Source organism: Lontra canadensis, unplaced genomic scaffold (assembly GCF_010015895.1).
Source record: "Lontra canadensis isolate GAN:19392208 unplaced genomic scaffold, GSC_riverotter_1.0 scaffold98, whole genome shotgun sequence".
Lineage (NCBI taxonomy): Eukaryota > Metazoa > Chordata > Mammalia > Carnivora > Mustelidae > Lontra > Lontra canadensis.
Window position 1 is genome coordinate 2,766,516 of NW_022631092.1, and position 22,860 is coordinate 2,789,375.

The 22,860-nt window shown below is 41.8% G+C and overlaps 1 protein-coding gene across 9 annotated transcripts in view; it reads right to left on the minus strand.

The window, feature by feature from the left end:
* UNC79 (unc-79 homolog, NALCN channel complex subunit) overlaps window positions 1–22,860 on the minus strand; it is a 238,462-nt gene that overhangs the window by 88,550 nt on the left and 127,052 nt on the right. For 6 of the 9 annotated variants that reach the window (XM_032837360.1, XM_032837355.1, XM_032837353.1 and 3 more), the window contains 8 exons: window positions 19,801–19,942; window positions 16,839–16,918; window positions 16,597–16,745; window positions 12,122–12,279; window positions 10,125–10,306; window positions 8,256–8,457; window positions 7,469–7,648; window positions 5,930–5,995 (listed from right to left, as the gene is read on the minus strand). In XM_032837360.1, the coding sequence (XP_032693251.1) occupies window positions 5,930–5,995; window positions 7,469–7,648; window positions 8,256–8,457; window positions 10,125–10,306; window positions 12,122–12,279; window positions 16,597–16,745; window positions 16,839–16,918; window positions 19,801–19,942 (1,159 nt within the window). The remainder of the gene's footprint in view (window positions 1–5,929; window positions 5,996–7,468; window positions 7,649–8,255; window positions 8,458–10,124; window positions 10,307–12,121; window positions 12,280–16,596; window positions 16,746–16,838; window positions 16,919–19,800; window positions 19,943–22,860) is intronic. The other 3 variants (XM_032837359.1, XM_032837354.1, XM_032837362.1) reach the window with 1 other exon arrangement.

Consider the following 22,860-nt stretch of genomic DNA (forward strand, 5'->3'; position numbering starts at 1 on the left):
AGGTTCTGCACTGCATGTGGAGCCTACTTGAGATTCTCTCTCTCTCTCTCTCTCTTCTTTTGCCTGCCTCCCCCACCTCAAAATAATAATAATAATAAGATACAGCATGTAACCTAACTTTTCCCATCAAATCTTAGTTTCCTAATGAGTAATTACCATTTCACAAATACCCTATTTTCATTTGAAATACATTTTCACTGATCTCCAGTGTTTTAGCTTTCAGTTTGCCGCTCCTTCCTTTGTTTTCCCTGAATGGGAAATAATGAGTGAGCCTTAACAAAGCATTAAATGTACTGAAAAAAAAAAAAAAAAAGAACTAGTTGATGAAACTTTTTGTATAAAGTGAAAAAAATCTTTGTTCCAAAAACTTACTTCTCTAGTTGCAGGCTTTGCAAGTCTATGCGTTGTCTATTGTCTTTCTTTAAAATAGCATATGCTTTTCACTGGTATACTCTTCATAAAGGAAATTTCCTTCATCAAATCCCTAAGAAAAATTAGCTTAGAAAAGCTAGAATTTTATTAATAAAGACAATACTACTGTTTTAAGTTATCTACAAAGGGCATGACATTTCCATTTTAAAACTGAATGCCTTTGAAATTTCCTCTAAGATGTGACAATTAAAACACTTTTGAATTCTAGTTTTGAATGCTAGCCTATGAAATTCCTCTACGTTTTAACCATAGAGATTTAACTTGTTAAAATTTTTTATTTTATCATTTCGCTAATGAAAACTGTAAGCAACTTCAGAATCACGAGGCAGAGTGATTCCTCCCCTAACTTTATCATGGGCTGAGTTCATCACAGTCTATCCACAGAGTGCTACAACTGACTGAAACTCTAAAGGGTCATACAATTTTATTTATTTGATGATTGGAAACCAGGCAGGATCAGGATCTGCTTTTCCAGACTTATGTCTTCTTATTCACCCCCGATGCTCAACATTCTTACCATCTGGGCTACTCCTAGGTCTCAGAACGTAGCCAACACTTTCCCACCTTTGTGTCTTGCTCAGGGTGATACACCTCTCAGCACCCCGACCCCCAGCCAATCTCGTCCTGTAAATCCCAGTCCTCAGGACTCATTCTTCCCACCTATGCCCACCCTCCTCTCAGCAACTGGATGTGATCTCTAACTTCTGCAAATCCCCAAGGACTAGAGAGGGAGTATGGGAGGGAGGAATGGAGGAAAATTTCCTTTACCGTTTCCTAAAATGGGGCAAATTGCAAGGCAGAATTTCACTCGTTTGTCAATTTCACCTAGGAGAAAAAAACTCCTTGAAGGTGAGTGCTATGTCTTAACCCATTTTTATACCCCTCACAGAATATGAGGCAGTGTCTGACATAGACTAGATGCTTATTCTTCAGAAGTGTCTAAGTACACTGAATTCAAATAAATATCTCAGGCAAATATTTCTTCCACACAGGAGGAAAAACTGGTGAGGCCCCCAAAGAGCAAGGAAATAGGGAATATTCCTCTGTGTAAGCTGACCTCTGTCTAACCAACAAGAGACAATCAGGTACAGGAAGGAAGCTCCGCTTCCATGAGCTTCCTCTGCATTTATTCCAGAGAACCCAATGATCAAGCACTATAAATGAGTTTGCTTTACATTGCTAGTTCTTTTTTTTTTAAATAATTTTTTAATTATGTTACATTAGTCACCATACAATATATCATTAGTTTTTGACGTAGTGTTCCATGATTCATTGTTTGCATATAACACCCAGTGCTCCACGCAATACATGCCCTCCTTAATACCCATCACCGGGCTCACCCATCTTCCCACCCCTCTTCTCTGAAACCCTCAGTCTGGTTCCCAGAGTCCATAGTCTCTCATGGTTCATCTCCCCCTCCGATTCCCCCCCCACCATTTTCCCCTTCCAGCTTCTAATGTCCTCCATGCTAATCCTTATGTTCCACAAATAACTGAAACCCTATGATAATTGTCTTTCTCTGTTTGACTTATTTCACTCAGCATAATCTCCTCCAGTCCCATCCATGTAAATGCAAATAGTAGGTATTCATCCTTTCTGATGGCTGAGTAATATTCCACTATGGACTACATCTTTATCCATTCATCTGTTGAAGGGCATCTCAGCTCCTACCACAGTTTGGCTATTGTGGACATTGCTGCAATGAACACTGGGGTGCACATGCCTCTTCTTTTCACTACATCTGTATCTTTGGCGTAAATATCCAGTATGTTGCTAATTCTAATTATACCACCTCACTGATCTCCTAGCCCATTAACCCAACATCGCAGTAGGTGTGTTCTGTATGCCCACAGCAGAAGGGCTGTAAAGTTGGGGCCAGTGACTAACTCCACACTGTCCTATGCTCCCCACCCCTGCCTTTGCCTCTCCCTATCTCACATCCGGGCCTTTACATCCTATCCACCAGTCAAGGTCTGGCTGGAAAACAGCCTCTCCACCAGACCATCCTTCCTGCCCCCAACTCTCCTTCTGCTGCACCTGATAGGAACCATCCCATGGCACTGGCACACTCACTTGAGTGGAGGAGAGTTTGCCTGTGTTCACACTGTATCTCCCTTCCTTGGCTATATATAAGCTGATGGAGAGTATAAAAATTTCTGATGTACCTTTGCACTCTTTATATTTCCTAGTATTGAAGGTGCCCAGTAAATGTTCAACAGAAACTGCTACTTCCCAAAACTATTCTTTCCAACAAGGGCATTGCTATGAAAATAACTGTTCTCATTGAGTTATGGGGTCTTAATGATCAACAGGCATTTTGCAAGTTAGCGAAGGATGTGAGTTGTTAACCACCTCTAGAAAGAAAGAAAAAGCTCAAAGAGAAGTAATTCGGGGTTTTAGGCTGGGACACTAATGGGGGGGGGGATGGGAGGAGAGGGCCATACAGAAAGTTTTACCAGTGCTCCCTAGCACTGGACACCTTCTCTTGATACAAATTCAGACCAAGAGATCTCGAGATTTCTCTGCAAGTTGGAGTAGAATTGAGGGTATCCATGTTGCTTTAGGGATTAGGACATTTCTAGATCCATCTGTGCATCTTAAATGGGAAGGTCTCTTGGTGTGGATGTTCATGACCTTAAGGCACACTGTAGCAGACATGAATGCCCAGGTTAGCTTTATAACCAGACTGGTGTCTTCATGTGCCACAGGGCAGGAACCCCCTAAGACCAACGCATCAATAGGTAGTTAGAGTGTAAAGAAAGCAAATCAAGTTTCCTGCACCCAAGCATTAGTCCCCAACTAGTTAGTTATAAGTGATCCTGAGCAAATTATCTAAGCAAAATTAATTAATCCCTGAGGACCTCGGTTTTCCTGTCCATATGTAAAGCAAAAAAAAAAAAAAAAAAAATCACACTAATACTTCACATATATCCAGAGTCATTGTGAAATCAAAATTAGATTATTTGTATTAAAAACACTTTAATAGATAGAGAGGTACTATACATATATGAAGTGTTGTTATTCTTATTATTATATACCTACCATTGTTTAATTATTCATTCCAGGGGATGAGGAACATGATATAATTAAGTTCCCCGTGACCATATAGGGTGATACCAGTTTTTCAATGTTGTGCTGTGAAAACCTATCAAAACTACTATATTATACTCAATTAATATTCAACAGGTATTCTGAATCACCAAATATAATTCCTAGTTTTCACAGAATCAGTGAAAAGTTACCTTATAAATAATTATAATTTTACCAACTTCAGATTAGCTGGTGAAACTGTGTATTTCATCAATTAGGATTAAATAAAGGTTCTGAGAACTAATTGGCATTCACCACAAATGCCTTGTATGAGAGATCAAAAAGCCTGGGCTTGAGACCCAAATCTGACACCAACAAGCTTATGAAACAGGCACCTTTCTGGAAACTTCAGTTTCCTCTTCTATAAAATGAGAATGTTAACATATCTCTAATATTCCAGTTGTAATTTCCTATGAATTTCATTCACATGAGCTAAGGTCTTTGATCTGACTCACGAAAGTCATAAAGGAATGCAGCTCTCCCATAACCTTGTGGAATATACCTTCTCTACAAGTGTATTTCTGGTGCAACATTTGCTGTGGGTAATATGTAAAAGCTAAGATCAGAAAGCCAGCCGTTCTGAATCCCATGCCAAGAAAACTCAGCCTAAACAGCAATTAAAGTGAACTCTTGCTGCATAATTATAGGACAGAGGCTTTGTTTCAGGCCCGATCAATAAGAGGTCTTGCACAGAGAAGCTCAAGACTTGTACCAAACGAAAGGATGTTCAGTAAGTAGCAAGTCCCTCAGCTTCCATGTAATTACTATCTTAAACCATCCTGTACAATTTTAGGATTATCCTGGCATATCTTTGTTCCCAAGTTAAAAAATTTACTGTCTAGTAAATAATAATGCAAAAATGAGAAACTAGTCTAAAAGGACCTTATAAGGTAAGCCAGCTGCTTCTAAGTCTACGCAAGTTTTTATTATGGTCTGTTGTGTAAATATCTTTCCAGAAGCTTTAACATTATATTTAATATACACAATGCCCACAGTCGGTCCCATTTCCATCTGGTCCCTTTTGGTAAGACAAGTAGAAGCCTAAAGGCTTTTTTTTAACTTCAGGAAACATATGTATCCATTTTCCCAAAGAAATGTGAGAAGACTCTTTTAGATTGTGAAAATGGTAAATAAGAATAAGTAAAGACTTTAATTGAATAATTAATTCAAATAAGCCTTAGGACAAAAAGAAAAGATGGGGTAAAAGAAAGATAATTTATGAAATTGCTTAAGATCATCTCAAAAAGACCTCAATGAAGGGGACCTAGATGGACTTCGCATTGTAATGGAGCTCAGGATCAGAAGTTCTCACTTTTACTCTCCTTTTAATCCCAGTACAGTTGAGGCCTGAGTAATGCAGAAAACAAGGCAGAGGGACTTGGCCAAAGGCTTGCTAATCCTCCTGTCTCAACAATTTTAGAAGAGAAAACACACTCTGGCCAACACCTGCTATTGGCATCCATAATCTTTGGGGCCTTCTCTTCCCCCACTCCCACCCCCAGCTATGGCTCTTTCTGGCGTCATGTTTGTAACACTTAGTGTACGCGATTTGAAAACCTCCTTACTTGAAATTCTCCTTCTGAGGCCATTCTTAAAACTATTCTTAGATGAAAAACCAAATGTTCTATAGCATGATACACAGGTGGTAGTTACCAAGTTTGTTGTCGACAAATAAGCACCTATTCAGGGGCTCGCTTCGGCGGCACATATACTAAAACTGGAACAATAAGCACCTATTCAGAACCCTTCACAATCTTCCCAATAGACCGTGCCACCATTTGTGTAGCTAACATTCGGTGTGTGACAGCCTTGCCTGAGTCCCTGCAACCCTTAGGATCCTTCATGATAAACTACAATCTCTCATGGGACATCAAATGGTAGTTACACTGTAGGGAGTCAAATATGATCCTATGGTCCTCCAAACAATCAAAATCCTTTCTCTGAGACACAGAAATGCAGGTAGAGTTGCAAAGAATCAAGAATGGCTACGGGGATGAGTGAATGATGGTGGCTCAAATGTATAGCCTTTGAAAACGTCAATGAAATGTTATGTTTTTCCTATAGTGGATATATATGAACATAATATTTCTATGTGTAAAGACACATACAAGTAGCAGTTCTATGTATAGGTCTGGTCGTATTGGCTCTCTGGGGGCAAGTGCATATTCAGGTAACATGATACCTCTTACTGGACCAAAAGTTAATGGGATCCAAAGTCATCTGCCCCTAGTAAGATAGAAAGAATTGCTAGGTCAGGGACTCAAATGCCTGAGCATCTGGGGTAGGACCCTTCAAGTTTGCAAGTCCTAAATATAGCACTCTGGCCCAGTTAGAGACACTGCATTCTTCACCTTGACCACCTGGGATAGACACTTGCACACAGCCCTTCCACATCAGAAGTACCCACCTGGTGTCTGTTCGGGTGTCCCACCGAGAGCTGGAGCAGACTGCTCATGCCTGGTCAACCTCATAGCTTAAAAATCAACAACAACTCTATTTAAATAAGCATTAAAAACAACTTGAGCCTAGAAAATACACTCAGTGCTAACTCACTGGATAGTAGGGGCAGGTTTAAGTTTCGTTTTCCTACTTGTCATTAACATCACATAAAATATGTTTGCGTCACAAAGCTTTGTGGTTTTATGTGAATCTCAAGAACATTCTTTAGTGTTATTTCCATTCTTAATCTTCAAAATTGTCATGTGAATCAATTAGCGAGAAAGGACAATAAGTAAACCTGATATCCCAAAATGGCTGGTTAAGTTATAAAAGAGCTGGAAAATTCATAGAAATTGTAATTTATTTCATCCAGATATTGGTTTCTAGGTTCTGATTCGGTCTTCTCTGGGGCCTAGCACTCCTACGGGTTATTCTTAAATGACCACTTGCTAGAATCTTTGTTCCCTGAAAAACTGAGTTACTGATCGCTTAAAGGGCCTTCATTGACTTCTCCCAAAGTTCACAATACCACATTTTCATAGCTTGTCTAAAATAGAGAAAAAATGCAATTAAAAAAATCAAATCATATTTGTGATTAAAAATGATTATGTTATACAAGGCTGTCTTCCAATAAATGCCAATGAAAAAAGCAAACCTTTCCACTTCCAACAGGACAAGAGGTATGTTTTAGAGTGTTATGTGATGAATTTCACAGCAGTTATTTAAAAATTAAATCACTTGACAAATTTCACAAGTACCATATTTAAATATACTCATTCACTAACATGGTGATTTAGTTATGAATTTTTAATTATTTGCCATTCATGAGCCATTGCTGAACATTAGAGTTCATTTAGTCATCTGGTAATTTAGGGAAAATTGTGCTCTCTTTCAAAGTGCCATATAAAGAAAGACCTTTACAAAACAAGCATACAGGGTCTTTTTTTTTTTTTTAATTGGCAAGGAATCTTATTTTTATTTATAAATAATCTGGTGAAGCTGCACAGAAATTCAACTTCTCCTCAGCCTGGTGTTTTCTTTTCAAAAGCAACCATTATTTTTGGTTCATCTGGGAGCTTGTTAGGCTGTCTCCATCATACGTGAAAAGCAAATGCACTCCACACTTCCACTCTGTCACCTCAGCTGCCATGGGGTCTGGCCTGTCCCGGTCTTTTCCAGGAAGCTCTCAGGTTCCAGGACTGGTGGTATCCCCTTTCCTATCCTAGGACTCAGGAGCAGAGAGGCTGTGTCTATGTTTCTGGCCAGGCATGAGTGGATTTGCTGCCTTCTACTGCTGGACCAGGGCTTTGCTTCACCCACACACTGGACAAAGCCCCCTACCAGGGCACTGACATTCTTGGGGCAACCCTCTAGGGAATCTGAAGCCCTAACCTAGTGAAGGAGCTCCGTTGACTAAATAAGTTACTCTATGAACATTCAACAGGACAAGTCAGCCTCAGAAAGACATTAAACAGATTTAAAGGAAGGAGGGAAGAAGATACTCAACGAATTTTGGAGGTTAAGGTCTCGGGGAGAGAGAGTGCCCTCTTGGATTCCACAGGACCCTTCACGCTGTCTCTCAGAGAACGCACACTCTTCTGGCGGTTCCTTGCAAAACGAGCCCTCTTGATCTTCCACAATGCTGCGTCACTGAGGTTAGCGACATTGGTCCTTACAGCCGTGATAGCTTGCAAAAGGAATCAGACGTTATTTTCTTTAACAAGCACAATGAGTTGGAAATAACCCAGCGTGTATATTTTCAGGATTAAAGTACATCTTTCGTGGACACATGAATCATTCGTGGTGAGTCATAGAAAAAAATCATCACTACTATCACGACTATTGCCTATGATTCTTCTGCTTAGACTGTAAGATTACATTGTCTAATGTTTTTATTATCATAGTTGACTGACCCACTTTTCCCATCTATTTAGAACTATAGGTAACTAACAAGCATGCAAGGGTGAATTTGTGAGGTGCAAATGTATCTCACAAAATTGCTCACAAACACTGTGAACGTGACTACTGAATCATATTTAAGGAACACTCAGTCACAAAGGGTCACCATAGGTCCTCAAGGAAATGCAAAGGGCTTTGCTTTTGGAAGGGCAGAAACCAGTTGATCTATAGATTACTACAGAGTTACTCAATAAATATTTAATAAACTGAGTTCATGAAGTAAGAGCCTTCTCCATAATGGGAAATCAGGCTACATGCAGAGTATGTTCTGCTTATCTAGCACATGTAAGAATAGGAACTATGGCTGTTTAAAGCAAGTTCTTTGTTTTGCTTACTTGTAGGAAAAGGAAATTCTTTGTTACAATCCAAATGTAGCTGAGCTTCCAAAGAAAGGGTCTCAAATCTGTTGACAAAGAACTCCCAGCTCAAGGCAGGAATATCTTGCTTAAGAAAATGCAGGAGTAAAAGTTTGCTCAGTATTGTGGGTCTGTCTTTAACCACAGTATCAAACTGGAAATCAAGACAGAGACACAGACCCTGGGGCAGAGAGGGGGAAGAAAGTTTAAGTCAGATATAAACATATAAGTTCCTTCAAAGCAAATACATTAAGCAAAGTCAGTGAAACAAGACAAAACCTCCTCGCTCCATACATATAATGTGGAATGATCTGATTGAAATGTTCTTTGATTGCAAATTTGGCAGAAATAAAATGCAGAAGAGGAACTTCTCCCAATTGTAGAATACCTCTTGAATTCTAGTTCAGAAATCTACACTAAATGCAGGTTATTGGTTTTCAGATGCATTCATTAATAACCACTTAATCCAAATGCTCTCAAACCAATGTTTCTTTTTTCAGTGTCTATAGTTTCTATTAAAAGAAGCATACTTCCGAAGCTACATTTGAGAATACATAATACAAGTTTCTAATTTCCTTTCAATGCTAAATGCCATGGTTCTAAAAGAAAATAAACTCATTTTGTCTTCTTGGAACGTGAGTGGCACACAGAATCTTAAAAAATCAAGTTGGACTAACTGACCATCCGTTTCTCCAGTGTATGACTCTGCTTACCATTCCCCCTTTCCTAACTGAATGAAACCTAAAAACCGTAATCCATCCAAGCATTCTATTAATTCATTCAACTCTCAACTACTGAGTGCCTCTTATGTTCCAGGCACTGGGCTGGAAGACTACCTAGTCTTTAAGACCAACGGAGTATCCAGAAGACAACTGGGAATTTTTATAAGGGAGGCTGTGGGTCCACAGTCAGCCGAACCACCGAATTGCCCAGATCCTGCACTTTCTTCTCGGTCTCTTTTAGGGGAAGCAGGGTATAGACACAGTTACAGTCAAGAATGTGGACTTTATTATGACTCACAACCTGAGTCTGTTCTGCCACATACTAACCACGTGACTCTGAAAAAGTGACCTACCCTACCCCTTCCAACCCTCGGTTTCTCTATCTGTAAAATGGGAACCCACAAGGTTATCGTGGGGATTAAATGAGACAATGGAGATGAGACACTTAACCCACTGTCCTGGAAAGACAGTATCTGTTTGACAAATTTTAGCTCTTGCCATTATTATTAGTTTTCATTAGAACGACACTGTTATAAGCCGGAGCCAATGTGGGAAATCCGGAGATCAGGACTTCGGAGGTTCTAGTCTCGGTTCTTCCACTAACTCGCTCTGTGTCCTTTGACGAGTCATGTTATCTCTCTGAGACTTGGTTTCTTCAATTATATAATTAAGGTGCCAAATAAAATAAGTAAGCAGCTCTAAGTCTCGTATTTCATGTTGTTTTGACTTTCATTTTAGTAGGCGTATTTGCCTTCTCAGATCTTGCTTTGATTTATATTATAATTCGTCACAGAGATGATTTCTCTTCGTGTCTAGCCTCTAATGACAAGAGCTCCCAGCCCAGGGACCAGCTAAATAGTACAAGATAAACCACCCGAATTCACAAATCTGCCACACAAAAAAACATTATACAATTCCTGTCACTGTCAAAAGTGTTTTCACCATATGGACAAAGACTGAAAAGAAAGTAGTAAGAAATAAGAACAAGGGGTCTTTAATAAGGTAGTGTTTCTGGGATTTTTCCCCATTTAAAAACTCCCCCATTCTTGCTGTCCTCGTCATCAGTCCTATATGTGCTCAGCGGAGCACCATCCACAGCACTCAACACACAAACAAGGGCCGTCACCTGCAATGCTGGCCTCTTTATGGTGTCAAGCAGGAGACCGGCCCTGGTAGCCACCGCTGGGTTGACATCCTCCACAGCTGTGAGAAAGCAGCAGAAAGCATGTGCCAGGGAGTACTTCAGCAGGTGGTTTTTGGTCACTGAGTGAATATCCAAAAATCTACAAATTACAGCCACTTTTTCCACTGCAGTGTAAAAGGAGAGGACAAAAAACAAAAACAAAAACAAAAACCAGACACTTACTTAGACAGAATGGAACCTACAAAGAAAAAGTCAACTCTGGGTCCCCCACACCCTGCTTTGAGAAACCAAAAGGAAATTCTTTTTTTTTTTTTAAGATTTTTTTTTTTTATTTGTTCATTTGACAGAGAGAGATGACAAGTAATTAGAGAGGCAGGCAGAGAGAGAGGGGGAAGCGGGCTCCCCACTGAGCAGAGAGCCCGATGCGGGACTCAATCCCAGGACCCTGAGATCATGACCTGAACCAAAGGCAAAAACTTAACCCACTGAGCCACCCAGGCGCCCCCCAAAAGGAAATTCTGATGCCGCCTTCTTGAATGTTCCATTTCATCTGTGTGACAGAGACCATTTCTACCTAGTACAGTACTTCTCTGCTGGGCAGCCTTGATTTAACTGTGGGTTGTCTTTTTTTTTTTTTTTTTTTAATGGTCTTCTTCATTGTTTAACTCAAACTATACTTCAAAATACTCAAAATGCCTCCACGCTCATTTCCTTGTCCATTCCAGGCCCTTCTGCAGACCACACAAGGAGACAGGAGGTGCCCATCAGACCTGGCTTTAGATTCTGGCCCCCCTAATACCCTGAGGAACAATACGCTCCTGGCACCTTGATCTTGGACTTCCCAGCATCCAGAACTGTGAGAAAATAAATGTCTGTTGTTTAAGTGCCCCCAGACAGTGGTATTAGCAAATGTGTAATAGTTAACCCACTTAATGGAACTTCCATTCCTTGGTCACATTTTGGAGACACTGAAACACAGAGAACCATTCTGAACACCACGGCATTGCGGGCCCTCCTTGCTGCTCCCGAGGATGGGAGTCCTAGCAGACTGGGGTGACCGTGAAGGCAGCCGATGCGAGGCTAAAAGAACATGCCCAGGTTCCTTCCTTACCATATTCCTCTAAGAACTTGCCATTCTCAGCACCAGGAAATCATACCCATCACTGCCCCAGACTTGATCCCTGATGCTTTAGCGGAAAGGGTTTAACAGCAGAGATTCTCAAACATCACTGAATTACCTGGATACCTCGTTAAAAATGTACATTCCTGGCCTTACCCCATAAGATTCTAATTCAGTAGGTCTAGGAATGGGGCCCTACCACCTGTGTGATTAAGGAATGCTCCCAGTTACTTTGATACAAGTAACTTATTGCATTATGTCATATTATATATTATATTGACTATATAATATCATGTATCATGTTAACTGTATAATTTATCATTCAAGCCAGGATCCATTTGAGAGTAAACAAGCATACAATTAATAAATACACCTGGACAACAGGCATAAACTAGGACTATCCTAGGCAGACCTGAACAGGGCCTCCTACCTAAGGACCACTCTGCAAAATACTATTATAAAGCAAAATACTATTATAAAGCAAGCTCAGTTAAGTAGAATCACCAAAGAACACGAGCAAGGAAGGCAGTACTCTAAAAAGAAGGGAGGAAGGACACCTGGGTGGCTCAGTCAGTTGAGCATCCAACTCTTAATTTTGGCTCAGGTCATGATCTCAGTGTCATGAGATCAAGCCCTGCATCAGGCTCTGCAATCAGTGCAGAGTCTGCTTGACATTCTCTCTCCCTCCCCATGTCTCCCCACTTGTGTGCATGCTCTCCCTCTAAATAAATAAATAAGTAAAAAATAAAATTTTTTTAAAGAAATATAGAAAGAAAGGAGAGTCAACAAGAGACATCATGACTGGACTTCTGGTTTACCTTGTGACCCCCAGAGAATTTTTAAGCTAATACAGAGGTACCTGCTTCAAACCTCATCTTCCAGTCTTTGCTGTTGAAATTGCCATTTATGATTGTCCAGAAGATGTCAGCACCATGAGGAAGTGACAAAGCATGGAGAAGCAGAGGAACTGCCAATGAAGATAGCTGGGAGAACTCAGATTTGACGACTCTCCACAGGCTGAGGAAGCAAGAAGCAAAGTGGTTACAGTTATGATAACCTTTCTAGAAAGCAAATACAATTATCTCAGTTTATGGGATCTGTCGTTAACAGGCAGCTGGTAGGGATGCTTTTTGATACTCATCCACAAGACTATAAACCTCTGATAAACCTTTCCTAAATCTGTTCTGTTTATTTTCTTAAAGAAATTGCTTTTATGTAACAACACAGAAAAGCACTACTTAATACTATATTTTAATATAAAAAATAAAAATTATATATTAGAAATTCAAGTATATAAATGAGCAATGACTTAAAAATATACAAAATTGATATTAGTTCTGTTAAGATGATATGGTAAAAAGTGATTTTTTTAAAAAATTTTCTTATAGTGAATATCTGGAGAGATTTGTTGAGTTTGCCTGCCCAGCAGCCTTTCCTCTTTATTCTAGCAAAGAACAACTCTATTTCTATTAAGAACAACCTCTCCACCAACTGGCAGGGCTATCAGTCAAGGTCCTTCCCCTCCTTATCATAAGAGTGAACACAAAACTGGGTTGATGAAGGTAGTTGAAGGAAGCAAACTATATGCAGCACTGCTAGAAAACCATCCCAGTGACAAAAAAAAACCTGGATTTTACCAGTTCCCTAGGGCTTTCCCAATTCTCTAGGGCAGCCTTCTTTGAAATCAAGAAGATAGTGTCCTTCCCCAGATCCCTTGATTTTTCATCACGGCTTTTGTGTCAGGGTGGTACTTTGAGGAAAAAACTGGGTTATGTAACCCAAAGGCTGAGCCAGAAATCCCACAGCACCAGCAATCCATGGGGCCTGGGGAAATGTCCTGTAGAGGCTGCCTTTATTTACTTGTTTGTTTGTTTGTTTGTTTAGGGGGGGCAGGGTAGAGGGACAGAAAGAGAGAATCTCAAGCAGGCTCCACGCTCAATGAGCTGCCCAATACAGGGCTTGCTCTCAGAAGTTCCTGATATTGAAGAGGTTATTGCTTATGTTCTCCTCTAGGATTTTGATAGATTCCTGCCTCATGTTGAGGTCTTTTATCCATTTCATTATCTTTATGTATGGTGAAGGAGAAGGAAACAAAAGTGAGAATGAACTTTTGGGACTTCATCAAGATCAGAAGCTTCTGCACAGCAAAGGAAACAGTCAACAAAACAAGGAGGCAACCCACGGAATGGGAGAAGATATTCGCAAATGACACTATAGACAAAGGGCTGATATCCAATATCATAAAGAACTCTTCAAACTCAACACACAAAAAACAGATAATCATGTCAAAAAATGGGCAGAAGACATGAACAGACACTTCTTCAAAGAAGACATACAAATGGCTAACAGACACATGAAAAAATGTTCATCATTAGCCATCAGGGAGATTCAAATCAAAACCACATTGAGATATCATCTTACACCAGTTAGAATGGCCAAAATTAACAAGACAGTAAGCAACAACTGTTGGAGAAGATATGGAGAAAGGGAAACCCTTGTACACTGTTGGGGGAATGCAAGTTGGTGCAGCCACTTTGGAAAACAGTGTGGGGATTCCTTAAGAAATTAAAAATAGAGCTACCTTATGGCCCGGCAATTGCACTACTGGGTATTTAACCCAAAGATACAGATGTAGTGAAAAAGGCCATCTGTACCCCAATGTTCATAGCAGCAACAGCCACAGTTGCCAAACTGTAGAAAGAACCAAGATGCCCTTCAACGGATGAATGGATAAAGAAGATATGGTCCATATACGCAATGGAGTATTATGCCTCCATCAGGAAGGATTAATACCCAACTTTTTTATCAACATGGACAGGACTGGAAGAGATTATGCTGAGTGAAATAAGTCAAGAAGAGAGAGTCAATTATCATATGGTTTCACTTACTTGTGGAACATAAGGAATAACACAGAGAACATTAGGAGATGGAGAGGAGAAGGGAATTGGGGGAAATCGGAGGGAGAGACAAACCATGAGAGATTGCGGACTCTGAGAAACAAACTGAGGGTTTTGGAGGGGAGGGAGGTGGGGAGTTGGATGAGCCTGGTGGTGGGTATCATGGAGGGCACGTATTGCATGGAGCAATGGGAATGGAGCATAAACAACGAATTTTGGAACACTGAAAAAAAATAAAACAAAAAAAAAATTTTTAATTTTTAAAAATTAAAAAAAAAAAAAAAAGTCAGACACTTAATGAACTGAGCCACCCTGGCGCCCCCTATAGAGGCTGTTTTAACAACAAAAGTCGGCCTACTTAGTAGTCCCACTCCAGAGAATGAAGAGAGCTTCTGCCTAACTCCCAATCCCACTCCTTCATGGCTTTTGCCTGGACTTGTTCATCTATCTGTTCAGATCAGTCCTACTCTTCCCCACATCCAAGTCAGCTGGGCCTACCCTTCTACCAGCTCCTCCCATTCCACCTGTAGAACTCCCATTTTATCCTGAGGAAACTTTTGCAGACTCTCCACTTTTCCCATTCTATGTTCTGTACTGGGTTGAACAGTGTCCCCACCCAAGATACTCCTAATCCTGACTAAGACTTCTTTTCCCTCTTTTTCATATTCTTCTTCCAAACATCAATCCTCTTCTGATTTCATTTGCCTCCCATCTTAGACTGGATCTCAGAGGCAACCATTTCCTCCCTGCAAAATTCTTCGTCCCCACTTCCACCATAATCAAATCACAAATTCCTACTCCTGAATAAATCCACATTGCCTCCCTTTTCTCATCCACTCCCAGGCCCCAGAACTAACTTGGTCCTACTAATTCCTACTAACTTCCACCACAAGCTGGTGCTAGCTAAGCTCAGCTTGACACGACAGCAGGCCAGTCTTAGATTACTTCTTGTTGACACCCTACTAAGTTCCTCCATGAGCGATTCCATACATTTTTCCATGTTCCTTGAACTCTCAACCTAATCTCTATCCTCTTCCCTCTCAGGAAAAGACATCAGGACACACTACTCTTAACGTTCAGTAATGAGCTTCTCTTGACACTTTATTTCTCTTTTCCTCAAAATACATCTTTCAAAGAAAAGAGCCTCCCTCCTCTCTTCCATCCAGGCTTCGTTGTTGATCACATATACTTGTCTTCCAGGACCTCGTTCTACCAGCTACTCCCTTTCCTCTAATCCCTTTCACTGACCATAAATATTTTCAGATCTTTATCCTAAAAATCCTTGACATCCTCTCAATGTCCATCCAAATGGACATTGAAACCAATATCTTGGTTTATCCAAGATCTTGGTCTACATTATACTAATTGTTTGAGGTTATTTTGAAGAGCATGCCTTCTTCACTCTCAAAAGTAAATAATGTGAAGAATAAATTACGTGGTCACCTTCTGTATAAATAACATTCACCCCCTTCCAAACAAGACTGCAAATTCCCAAAGTACCTAGGATAATAATATATATAGCAAGCCCCCAGTGATATCTGTTGAATGAATGAATAAACAAAGGGAAAAAAATGTGAGAAAAGACAGAGCCTCAAGTCGGTTTTGTCACCAAGTTAACTAAGCCAACCTCTTCTTTCTTCTTACCACCTCATTCTCTTACATTTAAATGAGGATACTATTTTTCCTGACTTACTTTCAGGAAGACTCTAACAGTTATTTTGAGTTATTTTCTTCTCAAGCAGAAAAACATTATCTAAATCCAGGACAATATTTTATTGTTTTTCTCAAAATGCTTCTGCAGTCTCTAAAAATACTGTATCAGTCAATATGTGGAGAGGTTTTTGGTGTCTATTGGAAGTTCTACTTCAAGTAAGAAATCAAGTAAGTCTTTGGTACTAATATTATACTAGATGATACAACATAAATAGTGATTTAGTAATGTTGACATTTTTCTAAGGGACACTACACCGTTAAGATGTCCAACAACTGGGGCGCCTGGGTGGCTCAGTGGGTTAAAGCCTCTGCCTTCAGCTCAGATCATGATCCCAGGGTCCTGGGATGGAGTCCCGCATTGGGCTCTCTTCTCGGCGGGGAGCCTGCTTCCCTTCCTCTCTCTCTGCCTGCCTGTCTGCCTACTTGTGATCTCTGTCAAGTAAGTAAACAAAATCTTAAAAAAAAAAATGTCCAACAACTGATAAACAAATAATCCTTATTTTGCCTTCTCTGTTTCTACAGTGTCTAGTAAAACAAATTACTCTTCTTCATGTTGACATACTTAAACGTTAGACTTGGCAAAAGAAATGAGTTATTCCCATAGGCAGTTTGTCCTGGCTAAGAGAAGTGGCCCAGAGTTGATAAGTCTTGTCCTGACTTTGATTTTCACAGCGAAAGCCTAAAATATAAACAACAACAACAAAAACCTGCTAGGATGACATACCTTGCAATCAACATATGATCCTGAATGTAGGCTAAAAATTGAGGATGGTCTTTTCTAGCAATGTATAAACACTCTCCATGTAGACAGAGAATCTTCAGGCAATTGAGCATATTAAAAAGGATGTCTGGCTCTTCAAACTTCGCCATTTCCTACACGAAGAGACACGTGGTTACTACTGAGTTATCTAAAAGAGCAATGCTACCGTACCAAACACTTAAATATGTAAAAAAAAAAAAAAATACCTGGAAAATGGTGTATATTAGCCTCAAAGTTACAGGAAGCTGTTGGTAGCAAAACTTTCTCTCAGTGTCATTCTTTATTGCTGGAAAGAAATAATTACACGAGGGTTAGCCTAGTTTCTCCTTTACCCCACCACTCATGACCTGATCAAGACCATAAAACCAAAAGGACTGAAAATAAAGACACGATATGTTAAAAGGCATTTTGTGCAATATTTTTATTTGCTTCTCCAAGGTGGCATATATCCCTTCTGTGATGCCAGTAGAGGAAACCTTCTAGATTCAGGCTCTCGGCCTCCATGTAGCCCACCATATATATTCAGATGTCCTTGGCTCCCTAAAGCAACCCCAGCCTGGTCCTGTGCTCCTGTAGGCTGGGAGTTCTGTTGCCACCTGAAGGGGCCTGGCCTTTGGCTAGGTACACCTTCCTTATTGAAAGGAAGATAAGAACGTCTTAAGGAGATGTTCAAGTGGTATTAGCACCTAAGGAAGAATTTATCCCATGGAATCATGTCAAAGGGACTGTCTGAAAGAAGCTAGGCATACTCAAATCAGAACTACTCATGGTTTTAATCTTCTTGTGAGTCTCTCTAATACCTTTGCCCCTGCAGGTGGGATGGCAATATATGGTACCTGAGGCGTGCTGGAGAAAAGAATTCACAAGTTAGCCAGATGCAGACAGTAGTGTAAAACATTTTCAAACCACCGTTCTAAGTTTTGGCAATCCCTGGAGCCAGAGACAATGGGAGTCGAACTCTCTTGGAGTATATATTAATCAGTTCTCTTTGAGTATACACTATAAGTTCCGCTTTCATGTATTTTAAATACTTGTTACCGACCCTTGAGTCTATTTTTTCTAGAAAGTGTGAGAGTTTTAAAAGTATTTTTAGTGGAGGATATATCTAAGAGCTATAAGAAATAGGCACCAGGCCACAAATGCAGAAACAGGAAACAGTCTGAAAGGAAGGAGGAATCACAGAACACATGTTGATCGAACACGTTTGCTCTGACAGAGGAGCTCAAGACCACGGCCTGGAGGCCCACAGAGCAGAAGCGGGACTGGGCTCAAGAGCAGCAGGGAAGGCAGGTCTTGGAGGAAGATTAAGGCAGAGACAATTTATAACTGTGACCTGCAACACAGCAGGGAAAAAAGGCAGGAAAATAGACCAGAGGCCGAAGTCGTGTTTGAGGGAGACGAACAGAGCAGATGTTTAAGCAGGGAGAAGAGTCATTCATACAAAAAATTGCTTTATTTTAACCACTGTTCATATAAAACGCTCTGAATAAATAAAAGGAGCAGTTAAGTGATTTGTGTGCCATCTTAGGTTTAAAAAAATATATTTATATACAAAGAGTACAGGTTATTGGATCCTAAGTGACATCCTTGCTTCCTTTAGGCATTAATGCCTGACAGAAACAAGCCCTAGGCGGGGGTCTCAGAAAGGCATTAATTCCAAGTTATCCAGGACACCTGGCTTCAAGTCTCAATCCTGCCACCAACTAGTTGTTCAGTATTTGGAGTTCCAGTTCCCAGATCTCTGCCCCAGCTACACCCAGAATTGGGGGTGGGCGGTGGAGCTCATTCATTCTGTTTCAACTCCTCAGACGGTCCAGATGTTCCATTACAGCCTGGTGCCACACATAAGCCTAAAGCGTAAATCAGGAAGGAGGGCTATAAGCTGCACCACCAGGGATGTCTTTTCCTCGTGTGCAAAGTGAGATGGCTGAATTAGGTCAACAGGTTTCCAAGCTTTATTCTATGGACGATTTGGGTTAAAGAAACTCACTTAGAACTCCAACGTATGAAATAGAGCAGGTCAGCACACTCGGGGTGGAGAGAGTGGGCAGCCGGGGCTGTTCGTCAGAACTTGCCCCTGTCTTCCCACCCCTCACCACCCCAAATAAGGAAGGTCCAAAGGAAACAACACAGAGGTTGCACAACTCCAAGGACATGCTGAGAACCAATGAAGTAGGTCATCTCAAGGGTTCTTTCCATTTTTAGTTTTCCGTGGTTCTAAACAGAGTGATCTAAACTGAATTCACATTCAGATGGTCACGTGCACAACTAACACAGAAGCGGTTAGTTCTGACCAAGCATTTCATACTAATGAGACTAATGTCTTATTCAGACCCAGGGCTGTAATGCAGCCCAGAGTCACTGTTGGATGCTCACTGAAAGAATGACGGAAAGCCCAGGATTCCCAAACTTTGGTTCTGGGGGTGAGTTACCTGGTTCAGGATAATGGAAGCAGGAAGATAAAAAATGAGTCATGTTTATGCCAGGTCCTGTACAAATTCCCAAATTGCCACAGTGCAGATCTAGAAATCAAGCTTCCCCAAAGGCACATGGGCTCACATATGAAATTCCCCAAACTCCTTCAGACTATGAAAAGCTAGAGCACGATTCCCAGCCTGCCTGCCATTCTGCAGCCCCTAATTAGCCTGCACATAGTCTGCAAGCAAACCAGAAAGAGGCCATCCTTCCTCTAGCTCTGCACAAAGCCCACCAGCCTCAGAGCACAAAGCATTCCGCTGGATAGCGTGAGCCTGTCCAGAGACCAGGTCGAGCCCCTGGGGACAGAAGCTGCATGAGGTCAAGCTCCTTCGGCTCTATCCCAGAACACTCTGCCTTGGCCAAACGGCCTAAGTGGCCATCCAGAGTGCAAGCACCCTCTGCTCAGTCATTCAGCCTTGATTCATAGCAACTTCTCCACAAGAACCTGCTACACCGTAAGTAGAAGGTGCTGCTCACATGGTGGGTTCTGCTGGTAAGAAGCACATGCTGCCGGAAAGCAGCTCAGTGGCCTCTGCTCTGCTGGAAGTAACATCCTGGGAAATGGGTCATTTGCGCCAGTCTCCACTGGAGAAGCCAAACCCGAACTAGCCCAAGTCGACAGTAATCTAAAAAAACCAGTGTTCTGAACATCAATATTGTGCTAACGGGCATAGGCCAGAGTTCACCTACCAGCATGTTCCGTGGGCTCGGTGCAATCGCCGGGGTTCTCCCCATGCCTGGTTGCTGGATTCTCCTCCTCCTCACCTTCAGGGCCTATAATAAACTCTGGTCTGGAAGAAAGGAGGCTATCCTCAAGGCTGTCTGTGGGCTCCTGGAACAAACAGGACAAGCAGCCAGGTGAGCAGCCTGCTGGGGATGTCAGTGGTTCTGCTCAGCTCCACAAAGATCCACTGAGTGCCTGCTGTGTCCCAGCCCTGTGCTGAGCCCTAAAGGACAAAGGCACCTGCCTCAGAAGAAATGTGAGCTCACTTCCATAATAATTACAGGGACTTTGGATCAGCTGTCACTAAAACATTTTCATTCCCTTGAAAGAAATATGGAAAAATCTCAAAAACATTACCCTAGGCCTGCCTTCCCTATGATCATGTCCCATTTACCAAGTGATTCTAATCCATGCACATTTTGTTCAGTAACAGTACTTAACTAGCAGGGAATAATACGGGGTTCACAGCAATATATTAGGATACACACACTGATGGGGCGCCTGGGTGGCTCAGTGGGTTAAGCCTCTGCCTTTGGCTCAGGTCATGATCTCAGGGTCCTGGTATAGAGCCCCTCATCGGGCTCTCAGCTCAACAGGGAGCCTGCTGCCTCCCTCTCTCTGCCTGCCTCTCTGCCTACTTGTGATCTCTGTCAAATAAATAAATAAATAAAATCTTTAAAAAAAAAAAAAAGATACACACACTGGTTGTCCGAATACGTCAAATTTTTAGGAGCCAGAAATCGCTGCAATGTATGCTTTAAAGTGAGTTAGGCATGGCAAGCCAGGTGTCCGTTGACACATGAACAGAGAGACAAACTGTGTTATATACACGCAGTGAAACATTAGTCAACCTTACAAAGGGAGAAGTCTGACACCGGCTATGTGAGTGACCCTTTAGGACACAGTGCTAAGTCAAACAAGCCTTCCCTAAAAAGGACAATTATTGCATGATTCCAGATAAATGACAGGTCTACACTAGTCAAATTCAAAGATGCAGAAAGTAGAATGGAGGTGTCCTTGGGCTTGATGGGGGAGGAGGGAAACAGGAGGTTCTTGTTTAGTGAGTACAGAATTTCAGTTTTGCAAGATGACTAAGTTCTGGAGATGGACTGCACCACGTGACTATAGTATGTACGATGTATTTATAGACAATACATGTCAGATACAATACATATGTATAAAACCAGATGCAGAAATAGGTGAAATTGGGAAGATTAAAAGAGAGAGAGAGCACTAGTTACAGCTGCCGCTTAAAATATCCATCTCCAGTTAAGCTCCAATTCCAGCCTTTTTCTTTCCTTCAGGTCCCACTTCAAATATCTTCCTCTAAAATCATACTCTATTAGCTAACAATTTAACCAGTACACGTTTTTTTCAAGAATTATTTGACAGCCAGCTCAAGAGGGACACAGGGGCTGCGAGGGCCCTGGAGAATATCTCCGCCAACTTCCCAGTTTTGCTCAGCCTGACCCTTTCCCTAGGTCACCCATGAGCAAGGCACAAAATCACATTGTAAAGTGAGCTTCATGCAGTTCACTACGGTAAAGTGTTCCCTGCTGATAACCCACGGCTCTGGAATCATCCTCCCAAATGGCAGGGACTGGTGTCGCCCATCTTGAGCTCAAGCCTCCTGCTAGTCCCTCTGCCCCATTGTCACCCACTTGTCCCAGGAAGAGGACTGAAGAGCAAAGAAGGCTGACTCGCACAGTGGACACCCAGAAGTTTGGAATGTTCTACAAAATAGCCCTCTTTTACTGATGAGCATCTCTCCCATAAACATTCGGGAGAGGAAAACGGAATCCTTCAGCTTCCAAATGTGTTATTCTCAGCCCGTGACAAGTGCATGACAAAGCATCATGCGGATAGGAGAATGGTTTCATGGCTCGGTTTCTCTATACTTATGCTTACTCCTCCCTGTTTCCCAGGATGGTGCTGGAAAGACAGACACAAAACAGAAAGCCCTCTGGGGACAGGACGGGGTCAGGGCCTCTGCCTCCATCTCTTTACCCTCTCATGCCCTCCCTGAACCAGAAGTCTGCACCTGACAAAGCCGCATCCTCAGCTGATCCTGTTCTTAAACCACAGGCTATGGGAACCCATGGTTACTGCCATCCCCAAGGGCAGAGGCGACCCTCCCTCTTGGGATCCCCTGGGCACATTTCAGTCCTGTATCTTTCCTCTCTTCTCCTGACATGATCGGCTATTCTTTCCTTTTCTAAACTGCCTTCTTCCTTAGTTTTGGAGTCCTTGCTCTTTCTCATTGTTTCCCCTGTGTCTCTGGCCTCATCTCAATTTATTTCTAAGTCTTCAGGTCCCCTGTTTTCCCTCTTAAGAGCTGGTCCTTCCCAGAACGCTAGACGTGGTTAGCTAGCTTTCCTCTTCTCATTCCACACATCCCAGCACAATATGTGGGTGGCTCCAAACGTTTACCTACTCCTGACCTTCCTCCAAAAAACCAGATCCACATACCTGACAGGGAAGGACAACCCCTACCTGGATAGCTAAAAGGCATCTCAACCTGCTATGTCTGACTGTGCCTGCATCATACCCACTTCTGCTACTCTAATACTCTTCTATAAATAGCAATGTTATCAGCTCCCATGCCAGAAAACAGGGGTTTGCCCTCCACTTGCCCATACCTCAACACCAGCTAAACACCAGACACTGCTGACCCTCTTGCCTAAAAACCCGCCAGGCCTGCCTCTGCTCTGATCGCCACCACCATTGTTTTCATTCAGACTTCGCATCTCTATCCTGAGACCACGCTAGCCTCCTTGACTAGACTCCTGTCCCCGGGTGTCCCCAAACTCTCTTTTCTCTAATTCATCACATTGTATCCGCACCCTGATTAAATCCTTCAGGATTCCCCCATTCACCAAGACAAAACCCAAACTTCTGAGTCTGGCAGACAGAGCCCTTAATGAAGGGGAAAATAAGACCAAGTCCGTCTTGCTGGACCCGGCTGTCACTCCCTCCCACTCACTCACCACACACTCAACGGCTTGCGGATTCCTGAGTGTCTCATT